At 36.1% G+C, this 21,030-nt stretch overlaps 1 protein-coding gene across 2 annotated transcripts in view; it reads left to right on the top strand.

Annotated features, from left to right (window-relative positions):
• The window catches only part of Lrp1b (LDL receptor related protein 1B), a 1,858,137-nt gene that overhangs the window by 1,625,661 nt on the left and 211,446 nt on the right, over positions 1–21,030 (top strand). For both annotated transcript variants that reach the window (XM_087899923.1, XM_087899922.1), the window contains exons 61-62: positions 12,157–12,345; positions 13,127–13,275. In XM_087899923.1, the coding sequence (XP_087756049.1) occupies positions 12,157–12,345; positions 13,127–13,275 (338 nt within the window). The remainder of the gene's footprint in view (positions 1–12,156; positions 12,346–13,126; positions 13,276–21,030) is intronic.

The following is a 21,030-nucleotide window of genomic DNA, read 5'->3' as shown; positions in this document are numbered from 1 at the left end:
ACACTTGAGAATTTTAGAGCCCATTTAAATGACAGATTTTAGTATATGCAATGTACAATCAAGCATGGCAAAGTCTGTCCAACAGTGTAACTACACTAAAGTTTCTTTCTGATAAACTCCCATGTTTGTTTGCTTCTATAGTGGAGGGAAAAGAATAGCAATGTACTTAAAATAGATACTATTGCCTTAATTAAACAGTTCTCAAACTGTGAGTCATGACCCATTCTGAATGACCTTTATAATGTGGTTACATATTAGATATCCTTCATATCAGATATTTACCTTACAATTCATAACAGTAGCAAAACATCAGTTATGAAGTAGCAACAAAATAATTTTATGTTTGGGGACCCCACAACAACATGAGGACCTGTATTAAAGAATCACAGAACTAGGAAAGTTGAAAATCATTGTCTTAGTTTATCTCAGTTTGTGGAACAAATTCTTCTATGTGTAACATTTTAAACAACTCTGTTCTGTTTCTCCCAGTCTGAAGGCTGAGAAACTCATGATCAAGGTGCTACTATATTTTATACCTCCAGATGCTTTGCTTCATTGACAGGCCTTCATGTGTTCCCACATATGGGAAGAAGGAAGAAACTTTCCAAGATTCCTTTTGTAGGAACATTAATCCCATTCAAGTGCATAAGGTCCTTAACTCTATCCCAAAGGCTAGTACTTAATATTGTTACATAAAACTATTATATTTTTGGCCTTCTCCCATCTCACTGCGACTTGTTTTTTCAGTGGAGTTAAATATTATAGTTTGTTGTTTCAAATCAAACTGTATTTCCTAAGTCCAGGGAAACAAATAAATCTTACTTTGGAATTCTTTTCACAGAATTTGAGTTCTTTTGCCTTTCCCTAGATTGATCATTACTAAAATCAGGTGACTCATGCCTCTAGAAAGGAGCATCAGCAATGATTGCTTACCTGTCTAAACAAGAGTTTCTATTTCCAATAACGAAAAGCAAATAAAATTCCAGAAAATTCTATTGTGAACAAAAGTTCATTCTTACTCTTGTATCAAAGGACATAAATTCAGATTTAGTTTTCCACATTCTAGAAACAGTTTCCTGGAACTGAATATGTATCAAGAAGATGTGTTACAACACAACTGTATGAAAAGAGTGTAATAACAAATGTGTAAGTGATAAGAAGGTGTTTCTGATCTTGAGATGTTATCTGTTGTAGCAGGTTTTCTCTAATTTTCAACTTGTTTCCAAGTGTTTTAATCTTGTGCAGTTAAGACGGCTATGCCAATGTTTACCTGCATGTTTCAATTTATATTGATTTATTAATTTCTGTGACGAACAGGTATTGGATATAAACTATAGTTCATCAATGGTTTGTCTTTTACATAGTGGATAAACTAAAGAATTTCTTGCAATTATGTTTTCTCTCTCCACCCATTTAAAGGGTAACAGTCTGTCCCAGACCAGACGACCCTTAAGATTTTAGTGCCACTATCAAAAACCCTGAGGATTAGTCATAGCCTAAATCCTGTCATGGTTTTATCTGAGAGTCTAGTTTGTGATGTGAAGGGGCTGTTCTGTGTGATTATTATAACTACAAATCACAAAGTAGTAGACTGATACTATGAAAAGGAATTCTAGTTTCAGCATGCTTCTGCGGAAATAGCATAAAATATATTAAAAGAGTCTTTTTATAAACGGTAACAATTATATCGCCGAAACGAGGCAATTTTGTCTACGTATCATGAGTCTCACAAGCTTTTGCATTTGTGTTTGAAGATAATTTAAATATTTAAAGAATTTTAACATGAAAGGGTAGCTGTATAATTAAACAATCCTCACTGTTAAAGAATATTAAAGAATAGTCTTCAGAATGTTCTCTTCATGGTAAGATAGTACATTTAGTAGTTTTGAAAAAATATTCCTTTCATCACAGCCCATTGCAAAGAGTAGGCTTCACAAAATGTGCTGTTGTTTATAATTAAAGCTAATGACAGAAAGCAAAATACAGTTCACTTACTCTAGAAATGTTTCCAAGCCAGGACAACAAACTGAAATTAACTGTAATTTATGAAACATCTCAGAACTTCAGCACTGGTCATGCCTTTGAATTTGAGGCTTTGAACAGGACATGTTGTGTTAAGCTGTGTGTGAATTGCAAACCATGACATTGTTTTAGAAATATCACATGATATATATATAAAGTATATATACTTTAAATATGGACGTTTTAGCCACTACTTTCATTTGTGTCCTTGGTCACCTTCCACAAGTCCATCCTCTCACAAACGCACACATGAGTGAGCTAGGGAGCATTGGGTGTGCTTCAGAGCCTCAGAGATCCTGTTGCCACAGACTCTTCAAGGCTCCTGTCCATAGACAAAGACTTCAGTGTGTTTCTTGTTTGAAATTTAGAGGAGATAAACAGAAGTACACTGTTTTTAATTAATTAGTTAATTTATTGTTTATTATTGATTTGATTGATTTATTAATATTCAGTATGTCTAGTGTGCATTAATGTGTGCTGCGGACTGTATATAAGTGTGTCTGCAGGAAATATTCTAATATTGGGTGCCATCTGTTGTGTGATTTTGGATTTGGGTGTCCCACTGCCCAGCTCCAAATCAATCACTCATGGAGGCTTATTTTTACTTATGAATGCCTGGCATTAGCTTGGTTTGTTTCTTGCCAGCTTTTATTATCTTAAATTATCCCAATTACCTTACGTCTCTAGGCTTTTATCTTTCTCTGTATCTGTATATCTATCTTTTCTTCTTTCTCCATGACTTGCTGTGGAGTTAGGTGGCTGGTCCCTGATGTCCCCCTTTCCTTGTTCTCTTCTTCCTTGCTCTTTTTCTTTCCTCCCAGATTTCTGTTTCTATTTATACTTTTTGCCTGCTAGTCCTGCCTACCCTTGCTTCATCCTTTCTATTGGCCATTCATCTCTTTATTAGGACCATAACATGTTTTTGACAGGCATAGCAACACAGCTTCACAGAGTTAAACAAATGCAGTACAAACAGATGTCACACACCTAAAAATAATATTCCCCAACATTGTGCTATTGTTTTTGCTGTAATTGTTTGATAGGGGAGTTTCTAACTGAATCCAGAGTTTGCTACTTCTGCTCTATTATACGTCCAGTAAACCACTGGGGTCTCCCTATCTCCAACTTGATCTTATCTCTGGATCTCTCACCTTACACAGTAATACTTGGCTTGTTTCTGCTGCTGGGGATCAAAAATAGTTCCTTATGTTTGTGAGACTAACACTCTTACCCACCTTACCACTTCTTCAAGTCCAGAGAAAGGGTTTTTCTCTGTTCACTTGTTTGCTTTTATTTTCATCAATTACCTTCTCACTTCAGCTTTTCCCTAGGACAACCCAGAACACATAGGGAAATGATTGTGTACTGTATTCTTTCTGATTTGATTTCGGAGGCATATTTATCATTTTGCTCCTGGAGCTCTAAATCAGATGCCTGACTGTGGGAATTCTGGTAGATGGATGTGACCACTAACCCCAGAAATCAAATGTAAAGAGTGAAGATGGAGGGCAGCAAATGAATTTATTATTCAATTGGCCATGATTTATCAGCACTGCCATCTATAGTATTGACATCGGCTCTGAGGTGCCTTACAGAAATGGGCAGGAAGTGTGCATGTTCATGCAGTATTGGGCAAACCGTGCTCTATAGATCATTTTCTAAGTTCTAGGCAGACAGAATCTTATTGGTGTGGGCGAATTTCCACTGCACTGAGGCATGCAGGCAATTCTCAATTTTGTGCCTAGAAAATTTTCAGTATTAGAAGACCATGAATTACATCATGTAGTTTTTATCAGAGAAAATCTGGGACATAGAATGTGTGCTCCTGCTTAGAAGTTAGGGTCAGTCTCCTTATGAAAGAGTCAGGATAACAGCGCAGCTGATCTGGAATATGAACGGTCATAACTGGACACTTCTATGTGTCACTCAAGGGACTAGACAGGACTTCAATGAAGCTGGTATCTTTTAATTTGTTAAAGAAGTCCTTGATTCTTCTTGTTGTCATAGCCTTGAAGGGGGAGACTGAGTAGCTTTCTCTGAACAGTGTTTAAATGATCTACATATTGAAATACTAAGTATAACTGAGAGTTGGACCCTAACCTTAAGGCAACCAAGACAAGTTAATGCATGCCATTAATCCAAGCACTTGGGAGGCAGAGGCACTCAGATCTCTGTGAGTTCGAGACCAAATTGATCTACTGAGAGTTTCAAGACTACCAGGGGTATACCGAGAAGCCCTGCCTTGAAAAACAAAAATAAGATTAAAAAAAAAGAAAGAAAAAATAAGAATGAAAGAAAGATGGAAGGGAGAGAGGAATAAATACAGACCATAATTCCTATTGCCCATGTCACATTGAATCTTCACTAGAAAGACACAGAATATTACAGAAAAGCAAGTTTATGAAACAATGTTTCTTTGCTTATATCAGAGATTACAGTGGTATTATCATAAGAAGGTCCATTCAGGGTAGATTTTAAAAAAATTAGCACACTATAATTTTTACAGTTTCATTCATAATACTGGAGAAAATTTCACATTTCTTATTGGGATCTGTTATTAGATCTTAAATTACTGAAAAGGCCACACACCACTCATAACAGGATAATTTTATTTTTTCCTTTTCCTTTTTAGTTTTTATTTTTGTTTCTATACTTGTCACTGTAAATTAGACACTGAAAAAAATTTAAGCATGTAATGTACCAGTACACTAAGGAAGCAGTTGGAATTTTATTAGAATTTTTATTTTATTAGTATATTCAACGGTGGCCTCCTGAAATCGAATCCCAGGCAGTATTTGCTTAAGTTTGTCTGTACTCTAAGACATGTGTTGAATCAAGAAGTTTGGTTTTTGGTTACAAAGTGACTGAAAGAAACATTATGTATTTACTGGAAAAAAGTAGCTTTTCCTTATTCTGATATTCAGAAGCATTTCTAGCCTTAGTCTTCTTAGAATTTCTTAAGTTTTTTATTGTTTTAGAATAATAGATTTTAAAACCATTTGCCTGTAATTAATTATGTAGGAGTATTACTTAAAATTAAACAAGAATGTATTAAAAACAAGAAAAATGTTTATAAGGGAGAATAATAAACAGATATCTCAGAGATTTGAAGATAAAATTATCTTTAAAAGTGGATTACACAAGCAAATATATAGGGGGCATTATATTGACAAAGGAGATATTATTTCGCCACTGAGGTTATATTTCATCACAGTGGTTTTATCTGGTGGTGCCATCACTTTCTCTGCCCAAATTTTCTGAAGATCAGTATGCCCTGGATATTTTCCACCTACCCACTCTTCCTTGTTTGTCTTCATGAGCGAGAAACTGTGTTCCTCCCACCTATTGGTCATTGTCACTTCATTTCTCTTGCATGATAAACTTTTTGTGCCCACCTTTAATATTATCATCTCTGTCCCAGACTGTGTGTTTCTCTCATGTTTCTTCAGCCTCACTCCATAGTTTTAAATGCTATTTTTGTTTCTGAGCCATCTCATCCCTTTTGACTGTCATCCAGAACTATTTTGATTTCCACCCCATATTCATACTTGTGTTCATATGTTTCTTGAAAGATACCAAGGGAAACGGTTATGTCGGGGAACTAATGGTATTCTCAGTTGAAAATCGTTGTGTCATCTGACAGAATAGTGTGAATGTTTGTGCAGGGATTAGTGACTTTTAGTGAAGTCTTGAATCAGGAAGAGGCACATTAAATAACATAGTAAACCTAAAATATTAATTGGAGGATTCTAGTTTCTATACATAAGAGTATTTGCCCTTGCCTACTTCTGGAAGGTTGATATTTTAATGTATTTTCAGGACACGTTAATGCACGTTAAGTTAGCTTTTCTCCAGGGAGCTGTGACAGAATATTTGATGGTATAGAAGAGAAAATCCGAAAGAGTTGTTCTTCCTTTTTCCCTCTATGACAAATTTGTCTAACAGTGGGCACTCCCCTTCTAAGGTGGTTCACTTTTTCTCAGGTATGTTTTTATCACTCTGTTTAGAGATATAAGGAAGAAAATCAATCTATACTTTTGCCACGCTCATGTCTCTGAACAAATTGCCTTTGTTAAACTTTTCTGTGTTTGCCTCAGGATTGTTACCTATTGTAAAAGAGGTTGTGTAGATTAAACTCCAGGAGAAAAAGCTAAAGCACCTGTGCATGTGGAGAAGTACATGCTCTTTGTGTCATGGCATTGGAAATAATCAATGGCGATGTCGTTAATATTTTAGAAACAAACCAGAGTATTTAGGTTTGATTTGAAAGTTTTGTTATTATTACAGTATTAGGAGACAAATATTTCAAATGTATCAATTTATATAGAAATGGCTAGTTTAACCTTAGCAGGTAATTTTATTTAGGTATTTTCTAATTAAAACACAAGGCATAATCAATAAATGCATAAGTCATATATGATAATAAAAAATCATTATAAACTTTTGTTCTGCTTCGACTTGATTCCATTGTAAATGTAACTGCATAATCTGCTGGTCGTACTCTCTACCTTTGTTTAATTTAAGAAAATGCTAACGAAGCCTAGATAGCCATTTCTACATAATAATGACAGGGGTTGTGAGTTTTCCTCGTTCCTTTTTTTTTTTTTTTTTTTTTTTGCACTGTACAGTCACCATGATCAAAGGAAGTTATAAAAGAAAACTTTTATTGCTAGCACTAATACTTCCAGCTAGTAAGAGTTCATGACTCTCATGGCAGGAAACAAGGCAGCAGGCAGACAATCATGGTGTAGGAGCAGTACTGAGAGCTTCTACCCGACCCACAAGCAGAAGGCAGAGAGAAAGAGAGCTAATTGGTAATGGCAGTGCACTTTTGAAACCCCAAAAGCTACCCTCAATAACAAACCTCATCCAATTAGGCCGCACTTCCCGCTCATTCCGTCCCAAATAGCTCCAGCAACTGGGAGGCAAACATTCAAGTATATGAGCCTACGTGGGACAGTTTCATTCAAACTGTCACATAGGAATAAAGCAAAACTTTAAAACTGAATTTAAGGATTTTGGGGAAATGCTGTACTGGGTAATAAAGCAAGAAAATTCTGTACAAATCCCCAAGAAACACTTAAAAACCTGTCATCCTTGAATAAGAGTTTGTACAGGTATAGGTCTGGACGTCTCTAGACAACCAGATAGGTAAAGAGCGTCAGTTCAGTGAGGAACCCAGTCTCAAATCTAAGCTAGAAAGCAATAGAGGAAAGGACCAACTTGTCCTCTGACCTCTGTGTGCATTCACATGAAAGTGATACACACACGGGCATATTCACTGTGTGACACACAGATACAATAGAGAAGTAAATAAATAATAAAAATATCACTCAAATACAGTCAGTCCCACTGGGGAAAATGGAGGCTCATCAGGGCACTGCTAGTGGACAGTCCACAAGCTACGGTGCGGCAAAACAAGTTAATTGTGCAGCTTCCCAGTGCACTTCCTGTAAAACTATAAGTTTCTTCAAAAAGGAACTTTTATACATTGTTTATCTATATTTAAAGTTAAAGAAAAAAATATGAAATTGAGATGCTGCTATCAGAAACACACTTGTTTATCGTGTTTGTTGATAGCCAGAAGTTGGCAATCTAGAATATTCTGACAGTGTCTCAAGCAGCAAGGCTGCACTAAAACCAGATTCACATGCTCCTGTCACCTTTTCAATTTTTCCTTGGTAAAACATGACTATGAATCTCTAAATTGACTAACAGAGAAACTGCAAAGTGAGTCCTACTTTGATATTCTCTTTTTACTGAATAACAGTTATATTTTGTTGAAAATAGAGTCTACAAAATGAGAACCAGAAGCCTAGTGTTTGAGCAAACTACTGGAAACACTTCAACAGACAATGCTGGTGTAAAGAATAGAAACTTAACTGCTGTAAATGCTTTTTTTTAAAAAAAAAATTCAAGACAAAAACCTTACTATTAAAAACACGAGGCTACATAATGCATAATTAAACTAAGATCTCATATTTCTTTGTTGGATAAAGAACTGCCGTAAAAAACTTTAAAATGAGCTTTAAATATATAATAAGCCCCCATTAAACTATAGCCCATCAATCATTTCTATTTTTTTGTCTTTGTGTGTGTGTGTGGCTATCAAATAGATGTAAGTAAAACATTCCTTAAAATTTCTTTTCTTAAATTGCTTGTTTTTCTTGTTTTCTTAATTGAGCCATGGAAGTTTTTGCAAGCCATCCAAGTATATAATGTTTATTTTAAAAGGAATATATACACAATATTGAGAAAATATTTCTATTTTGCTCCTAAATTCTTCCACATTGGCCTGTTAGAGTTCATCCAGTGTTCCCCTTGTGCCCTCACATTCTGGGATGATAGTTTGTCAGCTCAATTTATTGTCTAATTCCATTGCAAAACATCCTTCTTATTGCTGCTCTGATACATACATACAAACATACATATATATGTATACACCTATATATATAGGTGTTTGCCACTAAACCTAACAACCCATGTTTGCCTTTTCTGGACACATTTGTTTGGTGGTAGAACTGTAGGTGTGTCCTGCTACACCCTACATTATGTATACATACATACATTTCATACATACATTTCAACATGTATATTACAATGTAGAACTATATAGGCAAATAAAGTAAGCATTTTCTTCCCTCACAATTGGCCTAATTTCTTATTTGGACATATACAATGTTTAACTCAAATATGTTTTATGTAATCAATGTAGGTATAAGTCTTCTATGTTAATAGAAAAAAAATAAACACGGTGTTCACTTATTTATATTTATCACTTAGTTAATATATACAGCAATCATTTTCACGACCGTGTCAATAATCACTTAATTAACTCCTTCTGTGGAGATCCACGCTTAACAGATGAATTATCACAATGGGTGGTGTAGGAGTACTTCATCCTGATTTCCTGTGTTGTGTTTGATTTCTGTTGGTATGGTTTGTGACCTTGGGGGTGTCCTGATCCGTCAGAAGGCTACCTTAATGAACTAGGTCAGATAAGGTAGGTTAGACCAATTTCTCTCTTGTTGACATAGGTTGATATTTTGACTTTGTTTTCTCTGTTCATGGTAGTAGTTGATCCTGTTTGAGAAGACAGCACATTTTCCAAATGATGTCTTACAGTTTGATTATGTAGCTGAGTGCCAAATCTTTTTTTCACTGCCGAACAGAAAACTGATATAAAAGTACAAAACATTTAAGAAAATGAACGCTCCTTTTTATTTTGAACTGACATTTCTACTTACTCAGTACATTTAGCCACAGTTTGCTAAATTCAATGATTTCTAATTTTGTTAAATTTACTTTTATTATAGTGTGTGAGAGTATACATTCACAGGACACCCCTACAGTTCTACCACCAAACAAGTGTGTCCAGAAAAAGCAAACCCGGGTTGTTAGGTATAGTGGCAAACACCTTTATGGACTGAACCATTTCATAGGCACTGATGGATTAAAAAGTTTCTGCAGCCCAATAAGCCTTTCTGCGAACACAACAATCCAAATCAGAGCAAATCAAACCGAATTAGAAAAAGTCCAGGTTTAATGGATACCAATGTTTCCGTGTAGCCTTCCAGCTCCCAAGAGAGGAGCTGGGGAAGAAAGACAGGAAAACCACAAGCTTGTTGTTTAAGGTACAATTTAAATACACTTTGGGAGTGGTACCCTCCAGAGATGCTGGAGGGGCCACAGTTTGGCAGACTTTCATGGAGGTGGAATCTGAGCAAGTCCCAGTGGAGGGGGTTTCGAATGGAACTTTCACCCAAACATTTCAGACTATTTGGATATATGGATACCAGGGCTGAAGTGATGCCAGGGGCTGGAGTAATTTCTGTTGATCATATTCAATTAGTTGTCCAGTAAATTGCACACATCTGGATATCATTACAGCACAGTGCAGTCAGGACATTAAGCAAGCTGACTAGCTGACTTTCTCCTGGATATTATTGCGAGAACCCTCTGCTTTTCTTGTTTTCCCAGCTCTGTGTTCCTAAGAGAATGTGGGGATGATGATGGTAATGGTGAAGATGCTTGGATTATGCCAGCAGAGAAAGTGATTCAGATTCCTTTACTTATCCATTTTGACCATCTCTTCCTTATCCAAATATTGTGAAGTATAATACTTTACAATCGACTTTAGGCAGTAGTAAATAAAATAAAGTGCATAAAGTTATTACCCCACTGCAATCCTGATCAGCCTCCGTATTGTTTGTATTTGGAATTGAGAGATGTTTGTTGCACTAATATGCTAATTCTGAAGTACTTCTGTCCTTTGCAGTAGAAATAAGTGACAGTTCGTTTGGAGTAGCAGGAAAGATTGTGCTACTTTCAAAATGCTAATTGACTAATTTTTACAAAAACTTCGTCTTTCCACAAAATTTAATTGAATCTCAGTAGATGGAGAGTTTAAAGTGATGATTAACTTTTGAGCCCATACATAATGGTAAAATTACTTCTGAAAAGGCATAAATAGGATGTTTCTGAGCATTTCAAAATACTCTGCAGCTTTACTTTAAAGTTTCCAACCTATATCCTCTGGTGATGGACTCATAATTATTACCCGTTCCCATAATTCACATTTTTATCTTTTTAAAATTAAATCTATACAGCAGAGGAAGGAGATAGTAATTTGTAAAAGAAGCTTAAATGATATTTTATGGCAAAGTGTGCTTCTCATTCTTTAGCCAATTACACTCATCATATTTAGAGACAGGTTCTGTGTCTCTACAAGAATAGGGAGAGTTAAATTGCATAGACATATGGAATTAACATCAATATTCAAAATGCCTAAGTTTTCTGAATTTTTGTCGAATTCTGCTTCCTCCGTATGTTGTCCAGGTGCATTTCTTGATACATACCTTACTACCAATACTAAATGATTTAACATGTAATTGTACCATTGTCATCTTGATTGATTGATTGATTGATTTACATTGTGACTGAAGCATAGTGAACTCTCAGATTCCATATGATTTATCTTAAACACAATTTATATAATTTTAGCCTATTTATTTTTTGTTGACTACACAAATTTGCCATGCGTTTTAAAAATGAGGCCTTTAACGTCCCTAAACATGACAAATTGTATTGAAAACTTGATATATTTTCAGTTGCTACTGAACATGACAAACATTAATTTTCAGTCATTGAAATATACAAGATGAGAGAGAAGGTATTGCCACAGTTGTTGTGCCCATTATGTCAATTAACTTTCCTAGAAGGTTTAGTTAGTATTGCCCAAAATTATTAGAATGTTTGTATGGTCTTGAAAGTTTTCATCTTCTGAACTTGATTATTTGATAACTTTGAGACATCTTTAGCAGAAGGAAATACTATTAATATTTGCACATTATTTTAGGCCTGAGGCATTTGAACATATGGCAAACAATCCCTCACCGCAAGAAGAGAAATCTGTTCATCACCAAGTATTTATATATTTATTTGCCATCCGAAATCTGCCATGGAATACTTGAAAAATTCAAATTGTGACGGTTAAGCAGTCTCTTAAGATGAAAGTCATAATTACAAAATAATTTTAGTCAGCAACAAAATAACTTTATATACATAATAAGTTTTTATTTGAAATATTTTCCCTTCAGTCTTAGACCATCTTCATGTACAAGCAATGAAAATATCAATGAATTAAATAAACTTCATGACACTCTTTTCAGGTATTAAATATATCTCACCTTCGAATTTCTATGTAAGCATTTTATGTGGCAGAACTCTAGTCAATGAACTTCAGCTTTAAGGAAGAAAGTAAATATCTACTGGTTGAAGATCAGGAAAACACACACACACACAAACATACACACACACACTTTCTAGTTTCAGGTTTAAAATGTTGGATGCCTCTTGTTTCTGCTAAAGCAGCCTTCCTCTAATGGTGAGCTTGATCACATTCGTTTTCTTCCTAGTTGTTAAACCAAGCAAAAAATGAGCATAGTGAACCCTGATGCCTAATCTTACATTCTCTTAACCAGTAATAAAGAACCTTGCCAATCTGACAGGTTGTCACAGCAATTATTCAGAAGAACTTCTGTAGCGGTAGTATCTGTCAGCCCATGTAGTATTGAATATTTTAACTGGCAGTCTTCCAAGACTGAACATTAATCTTGCCATCTCCTATTACAGTCCCTAATCAAGATATTCCAGGGGTGATTGCACTAACATTGTTTGAAGACTACATCTACTGGACTGATGGGAAAACCAAGTCTCTCAGCCGTGTCCATAAAACCTCGGGAGCAGACAGACTCTCACTGATTAACTCATGGCATGCCATCACAGATATCCAGGTGTATCATTCTTATAGACAACCTGATGGTAATTATTCTTTCCATGATTTCCATATTGCATCCACATCTTTCAGCTGCATTTCATATTTTTATTATTTCAAGTTTAAGTATGATTTCATTATTGATAAGAATGATCGGATTCCATTATTTAGCTTTATTTTATATGACGAAGTCAGTTCATATCAAGCACTACTATTGCAGGGTATGATTAGAAGCTCAATAATAGCATAAATAATTATTTGTCTATTTCCACTGTATGAAGCTGAGATGCGAGTAATTCATGTAGTCAGAGACGTGTAAAATATATTCTTAAAATAATTCATTAGAGTACATCTACAGGGTCTTTAGTTTCTAGAACTTTAGGTAGAAAGAATTCTATTTCAATATTTTAGGATTCTAAGATTGCAATCCAATGTGCTTCATAGGATTGTACTAAACTTGTGGAATAAAGGTTTGATGGCTTTCCTGTACTAAAGGCAAAACATCATGCTTATAGCTCATTATTTCATTGCTTTATTTTGCATTTATATTTCTAAGCATATGTATTTCTTCACCCAAAATGCGTCTAGTCTGGTGACTTTTCTAATGAGCAACTACTTATCACTAGCATACTTGGTTTTGTAGAAGGTACTTAAAATTAGTGAAGTAAGAGATTGAATAGCAGTTCTTAGATATACCCATGACTTTTATAGCTTCAAATTGCGATCATTATTCGACTACAAATTATGATTCTTGAAAGTTCAGTCTCAAATGCCGTGTCACATTCCTGATCTTGACAATTTCATGTTGCTGTGTCTTTTTATCTGTAGTCTCCAAACATCTTTGCACAGTAAATAATGGTGGTTGCAGTCATTTGTGCCTTTTAGCCCCCGGGAAGACCCACACCTGTGCATGTCCCACCAACTTCTATCTTGCAGCGGATAATAGAACTTGTTTATCAAACTGCACAGCCAGTCAGGTGAGTTGAATTCTGGAATCATTTCCTGGGTTGTTTGTGTATGCTGCTATTAAGGTCTGGCCTGCGTTTGCTTTGTGTTCAAATAATTTAAAGAACAATTGTTTTGCTCCTATGCACAATGAAATGAGTGACCATTCTGGGCTCTGCGCAGAATCAGGAAAAAGCAATTGAATGCAGACACTTAAAATAGGATTTGTGACATAAGAGAACAAATGGAGGAAACGAAGAAAACAAAGCAAAGAGATAACCAATTTTACCAAGATTCACAGATAACTGTGACTCCTATCCTATGTGTGCTGAATCACAAGATCAGAGTACAATTTAAAAAAGGTAAAAAAGAATGGTAATGATGGGACGATATAGTAAAAATATATAGCATTCAAATAACCATGTTAACTCTGTACAACCAACCCAGCCTCAACATAATACCTGCAAATACAAAGCAAGTGCAAATTGAATAAAGAACAATTGATTTGAATTAATATATAACAAAAATGTTTTACTTGTGAAAACACCAATCAAAATTTGCTTATTCACAGTGAAGATATTCCAGGAAAATATCTACTCAATGGCTATTAATTGTATGGAGTTGATTTTCTACTTTGCATTAGGTTTTGTAATGTAGTCATATGACATTAATAATTGTACTTTGTTACACCAGAGCCAATATCTTGTTTGGTTTGAGATCAAATTGTTAAATAAGGCATGAATATTTCTTGAAACCAGTAAATTTCTTCTTTGAATTGTATTCTTATGTTTGCTCATTTTTGGAAACTAGAGTGGAAATCCTTGCCAAAGATTTCATTTTCAATTGAGCTTGTGTGAAATAGAAGCCAGTTTTAGCTCAGCTGACGTCTGATGGCAGGGCGGCACTCACTACACAGGGTGTCAATGTCTTTTTAGAGATTAAGGGCATTGACTGAATGGAACACAATCTGTGGCTGTATCCTTGGCTCTGCTTCATTTGATGGGATCAGCTGGGTGTGCTCCCTAAACTTTTGGTGCCTTACTTTTCTCACCTTTAAATGGGATAATTATCTTAATCCATTTTCTGATGCTATGTAACAGAAGTCTGCAAACATGAATTTATAAAGACACTAAATTTACTGCGTAATTCTGGTGGCTCTGAAATGCAAGATCAACCTGCTACAGCTGGTTGAGGCAAGTGGGGAGCAATCTAAATGACATAATATAAGAACTCATGGTAGCCTTTACATTATGTATGCTTTATGAATACATTTCAAGGACACAGTAAATTTTCTATGATATAGCAAAGTGTACAGCATAAATACACAACAACTTCAATTTTTCAGTGAAAGTCGTTTAAATTTATGCAAAGGCAAAACAACAAAATAAACAAAAGTCAAACTTAAAAACAGAGTATAGCTACTCTCAAGATATCTAGCCCAGTCCGCCAAAGAAAAGCATTCATCATTCAGGAAGGAGTCCTATTCATCCACTACATCAAGTGACTGTTACCTTTCAAAATGAGTCTTGGACATATGTACAAATAACAGAGATAATATTTTTCAGTACATTGTTATGACAATTAAGTGGACAGAGCTCTTCAGGCAAAGTAGCATAGCTAGCCTCACCCTCATGAAGCTGGAATACATGAACGCATATACTTGGTTAAAGCTGTCATGAGGAGGGCCTAGAGCTGATCTCAAACCAAAGGTCATAAACTGCTTTATAGAATATAGGTTTTGAATTTAAGCCACTGTAAAAATAACACCACCAACATTGTTTACGCCAGTAGAATTTAAAGGAAAAATTAACTTTTTCAATTTAAAATAAAATTTGTATTAGTACCGTCTAGTGAAGTTTCCAAGCCTCCATTTTATTTTGCAGGAATCCTCAGACGTTTGCTCCCAAGTGTTCCTTACATCAGTCTGTTGATTTTGACTCCGAGGTCCCCCCCTAGCTGAAGTCAAAGTGACAGGTCTTGTTTGTAGTGTGCCTTAGCCCACTACTGAAAACAGAGTAAATTGAAACATGTCTGTTTCGATGAGATGCCAGCCTTTCGACTGAAGAAAAAGGAATGAAACTTTCAAAGCACTATAAGAAGACAAGAAATTATGTTTATCTAACCCTCCAAAAAACTTATCAATGAAATAAAGCTTTAATCAGCTTAAGAATATTGTGTATATGATGAATTCCCACTCTGACGCCAGTGAAAGAAAACATTTGCGGCTATTAAAACCGGTCCAGGCTTTTTTATTATGAACTTAAGAGAATTCTCAGCACAGTAAATGAGTGTACACACACACACACACACACACACACACACACACACACACACACACGAAGTTGCCAGTTTGCCTACCCAACTCCAAGAACAAGTAAGCAGCCAATGTCATCCACCATGCTGACCCTACAGTTGTTACCTCATGTCTCTCTGGTGTTGTAAAAGAAAACCTCTCCATTGTAGCACTTTTGGATAAAACACTGAATTAGGAACAAGATATGGGAGGAGGAATCCTTGGTCCTCCCTCGAAGTGATGTGTTAGACTTTGTTGACTCCCTATGGGAAACCTTACCCTTTCTGAAGAGTGGATGGAGAGGGAAAGGAGTGGGACTGGGGATAGCTCTGTAAAATGAGAAAATATTGTATTTAAAAAAAATTGTTACACAAAAGAAAAAGAAAGAAAAAAAGGACACACTTTTCGGTGAGTTTGAAATTTAAACAAACCAAATAACCTAAGGATTCTGGATTCTCATCACTAAATATTAATCAATTTTTCAGGGGCTGCATAGGGACCTGATTTTCTTTTATGCAGGAGGGACATACTTTGTCTATCAGGGTTTATATTTAAAACAACATCATTAAGCACAAAAAGCAAAAACACAAGAGGAACTGTGGCTTTGGTCTGATAGCCCAGGGCTGGGAAAGTTGAGGCAGATCCATGGCCACATATTCTTGTCTATCAGATGACTCCAGGCCAAAGAGAAACCCTGTCTCAAATCAAGATGGAAGTCATCTGAGAAAGAACTCTCAAGGTTTACCTTTGACCTACTTCTTCAGACAAGGTTGACCATAATTATGTTCATTCTCCATGCACTTGTGTGTTTGTATCTATGGGTACAGACACACACATGGGAACACATATAACCATATACATTCCCAGAAAAATAAAATTAAAATGCCATATTCAAGTAAATGCTACCAAGGCATTTGATCTGTTATCATTTAATAATTGGGATCAATAATATATTTCCCAAATGGTATGGGTTTTATAAAGGTAAAAAAACCAAAATAGCCAGAATATTCCAATATGTATTCTACTGGAATTAAAATATAATCAGAGAATCTATTCAAAATCAAGGTTAAATCTTGTCACAAAACTGATTGTTCTAGGTATATAAACTATTCTTAAGTAGAAAAATCATCAATATTAATATGTCTTCTCTAATTTTTAAGTGGGATTTCTTCTTAGTTCAATTATAGTTCACTGTACTAGGTATTGCATTTTTTCTGTATTCATAATTTCTTTTGGTGAGAGATAATTGTAGTCTAAAATTGATTTGATGAAGTCTTGGAAAATACCAACCAAAACATATATTTTAATTTTTTCTGAAACTCAATTAATTTTTACTATCTAATTATTTATTAGTTATGCAATGGTTCAGAACCTGGTAAGTAATAAAGTACTATTTTATCACCCATAATACAAAGAACACTGAGGACAAACAAAGACAAGAGTATAATCCTGAGTAAGAAGCTAAAAGTAGATTGTGTGTGTGTAATATGTAAATGTTCACAGGCACTCACACACACACATACACAAAGTTTACATCCCTATGTTTATTAGGAAAGCAATGCCTCTTGTTCCTAAAAGCAAATCTGGCCCACTCAAATACCTTATCTGACAGATTACTTCCAAAGTAACTACTTTGTCTATAGTATAGAAATGTTAAAATAAAAATACAACATTCCATAAAAAGCTATTGTAAATTTTCTTTCTTTTTTTAGAGATTCAGTAGTATTTTCAAAGCAAATAGCAGAAATGAAATTCAAGAATCTGAGTTCTTAACTCATTCAGGAAATTTTCCCCATATCATTGGCTTCTGTTTTTACTTTGACTTCTCTTGAAGTCAAGATAGAGCCTGTATTTACTGTAGAATCACTCGAATGTACAAAAGACATTGTTTTGAAGAGCAGCTTACTTCTTTTTTAAAACCTGATTTCTGGTAGTATCTTCATTTAGTGTCCTCCAGATTTTTCTAGGTTTTGAGTTGGAGAATGTCTGCTATTTAGCAGGTCACTATTTTCCAGGCACCTTGGGTTTTTTTCCCAGTGAAATGTCACAAGTTCTCTGAGGCAAACATGCTTCTAGGTGTGTGCGACTTTGGCCTAAGTGGCAATCATTCTGGATCCAGCTTTGGTTCTGACACTGGCTCAATATTTGACTGACAGAGGTGGAGGAAAAACTGTTTTATTTTGTTTGTTTGTTATATGGTTTCTCTGGAGGATCTCTTGCAGGAGATCTGGATATAGCAATTGCTTTGGAAGGAAGAGTGGGCCTCTGGGTGGGACTGGAGGAATACTTTTTAAGTTTCTGTTCCAGCGTGAATTTTTCTCTTCTCTTTGGACTTGGAAGGAAAAGATTCTTCTCTGCAGCTAATAAGCCAGGCTTTGGTGCTGGACCGTTACCAGGTGTTACACACTTTTGAAAAGCAAAGTCTTTTGGATATCTTATCTTTGTCTTTTTTTAATTTTTTTAAAATTTATTTATTTATTAAAAATTTCCACCTCCTCCCTGCCTCCCTTTTCCCTCCCCCTCCCTCTCTAGTCCTAAGAGCAGCTAGGGTTCCCTGCCCCGTGGGAAGTCCAGGGTCCTTCCCACTCCATCCAGGTCTATAAAGGTGAGCATCCAAACAAATCAGGCTCCCACAAAGTCAGTCCAAGCAGTAGAATAAAAACCCAGAAGGAGGGAGAACATGAACAAGGAAGTCAGGACCACGAGGGGTGCGTCCACCCACTGAGACTTAGGACTGATCCAAAGGGAGCTCACCAAGGCCAGCTGGACTGGGAGTGATGGAGCATGTGATCAAACTGGACCCTATGAATGTGACTGTCAATGAGCGTTGACTGAGAAGCCGAAAGCAATGGCACTGGGTTTGGATATCTTATTTTTGGAGAAAGATCCAGTTCACTTCCCTGACAGCTAAGCCTCTTTCTCTATTTCACAGTTCTACCAGCAAAGGGCTCCAGTCTCTTAATCCACCAAAGTGAATCATCTCCCCTTCTTTAAAGCTAAGCTGATCAGCTGGACAGTCTTGGAGCACACCTTTATACCAGCACTTGCAGGCTGAGGCAGGGAGATCTCTATGAGTCGAGTTCCAGGACAGGCTCCAAAACTCCAGAGAAACCTGTCATGAAAGGCTTAATAAAAACTATTTTTTTAAAAAGCCTAAAACTACATTAATCTTTCTAGGTCTATTCATGGTAACAGAATGTTTTGCAAAATTACTTAACTTTACTTTTGCCATCAATGCCTATTTTCCTTCCCTCCCTATTCTTAGGTTTAGATCACAGTAACTGTAGGAATAAGGTCTTTTCTGTTTCTTTTTATTTATCCCCTCTCTTATATTTAACCATTGGAATTTCTTGTCCTAAGTTTCCCAGAGCATGCTTTAAAAATATCTCCAGATATATTTCCTTAAGAAAGGGAAAAGGGATAAATAGATACGAATGGGAGGGTCAAGTGGGAGAATAAAGTGAAGAGACGGTTGTGGAAAAAAAAGGGGGGGAAGGTAGCTAAAATTAAGGGACTCTTGGGGGATGGTATGTAAACATAATATAGTAGAAACTTCCTAAAATATAAAAATATATGAAGGGAATCCAAATGAAGTGATCAAATACTGGGGAGACAGAGTCCTAACTGGCCATCTCTTGTCATCAAATGAAGCATCAATACCAGAATTGAGTTACATCTTGTTGAGTTGATTGGAGGCCCATTGATAATCATCAAGCAACCAAGGCCATTGCTAAGGCTGTAGGTTCCTCCTCTCTACAAACTGATGGCAAGGAACTATTGACAAAGACATCTACTCAACTTATTGAATTGAGATGTTGAGCTGGTGTCTATATAGAGCCTTTCTCCCTATATTTCAACTTCTTTGGTTCAAGAAGGTACTCAGAACATTAATAAAATATAAACATAAATATCAAGACAAGTCACAAACCTTTAATTTGCAATGGTATACTACCTTAAAGAGATGCTATGACAAATGTGGCACAAAACTTTTGGTAGTAACCAAATAATAACTGTAACATGAGGGGGCCTGCTTGTTGGATTTTCTGTCCTGCCAGGTACTCCACAGTCAGAAAGCCCCAAAGAAAATCACACAGAGATCTCTATAAGTTAAAAAGCTGATTGGCCCATTAGGTCAGGCTACTTCTCAGCTCTTGTTGCTTATATTAACCCATTATTCTGATCTATGTTAGCCATGTGGTTCAGTACCTTTTTCCGTGGAACAGATCACATCCTGCTGCCTAGGTGATCTCGGTAGGAGTGGGAGCAATCAACTTCCTCCTTCCCAGAATTCTCCTGTTCTCATTGCATCATTTCTACTTCCTGTATGATTTTCCCACCTATACTTTCTGCTTGGCCAATCAGCATTTATTTAAAACATGATTGACATAATACAGACAATTCTCCCGTACCACTTCCCCCCTCTTAAAAAACAAACAAACAAACAAACAAACAAACAAAGGAAAATATTCATAGTCAATTTTCAATTTTTTGGGAATGTGGGCATCATATTCCAGGCTACTTCTAGCTGGTTGGGCATGCTGATAACCTTATGAGGACCTAAAGAAAATTTACAGTTATGACCAAGTCCTGACTGAAGTATCCTGTGAGTCTTGATTATCTCAGGCAGCAGTCTTGAATCTGTTCTGGATTCAGAACTTTGACATCTGGGCCATCTGTTTCTACTGGAGATTTCTCGAGTGGCCTTCCTTGACCAAAGCTGATTTTTCTTAACTCTGAATAAATCCAGAGCCTCTCGTTTTCTGTGGAAACAAAAGCAAAATCTCTTCTCCAAAGTAACATACCTTTTGACTTCAATTTTGACATCAAGGTATTTTCAAAACACCTATCTTGGATTACTTCTGCAGCATTTATAAGCAAATATCTTTTAGCAGATATTGCTTTTCCTCAGCATTCAAACAATGTAAAGAGAGCATAATAGCATACAGTATCAAGATTCTCTGTGTATTTTTCATCTTTATGTGGCTTTATTTTAGCCTCTAGTTCTTTTGTTTTTACTTTTAACTTTTGAGACAGGTTCTCTGTGTATCTTTGTCCTGGAACTCCCTCTGTAAACCAGGCTATCCTTGAACTCACAGAGATATGTCTGTTTCTGCCTCCCCAGTGCCGGGATTAAAGGTGTCTGCAACGATACCTTGAATTTACAGAGGTCTCCCTGCCTCTGCCTCCCAAGCCTTGGGATTAAAGGTGTGTCCCACCATACCCAGCTACTCTCTTCCTTTCTTCTTTCCTTCCTTCCTTCCTTTCTTTCTTTCTTTCTTTCTTTCTTTCTTTCTTTTTTAGATTTAAAGGGATATTTATTTTTGGGGGGTAAAACTTCCAAAACACCAACCATCAGGAAAGGAGCCTAGTCGCTGGAGCAGGAGCTGGAACCAAGCACCAGAACCAAGAGAGTGAGCCGAGGCTTGCTGCTCTTTTTTTAAAGAGAAATAGACCACACGCCAGTGGGCTAGTATTTCAGCGGCTATTGGCTGAA

The sequence above is a fragment of the Myodes glareolus genome, chromosome 21 (assembly GCF_982192425.1).
Source record: "Myodes glareolus chromosome 21, mMyoGla1.1, whole genome shotgun sequence".
In the NCBI taxonomy this organism is placed as follows: Eukaryota; Metazoa; Chordata; class Mammalia; order Rodentia; family Cricetidae; genus Myodes; species Myodes glareolus.
Note: the sequence above shows the minus strand (reverse complement) of the source record. Positions and strands in the feature narration are given on the sequence as shown.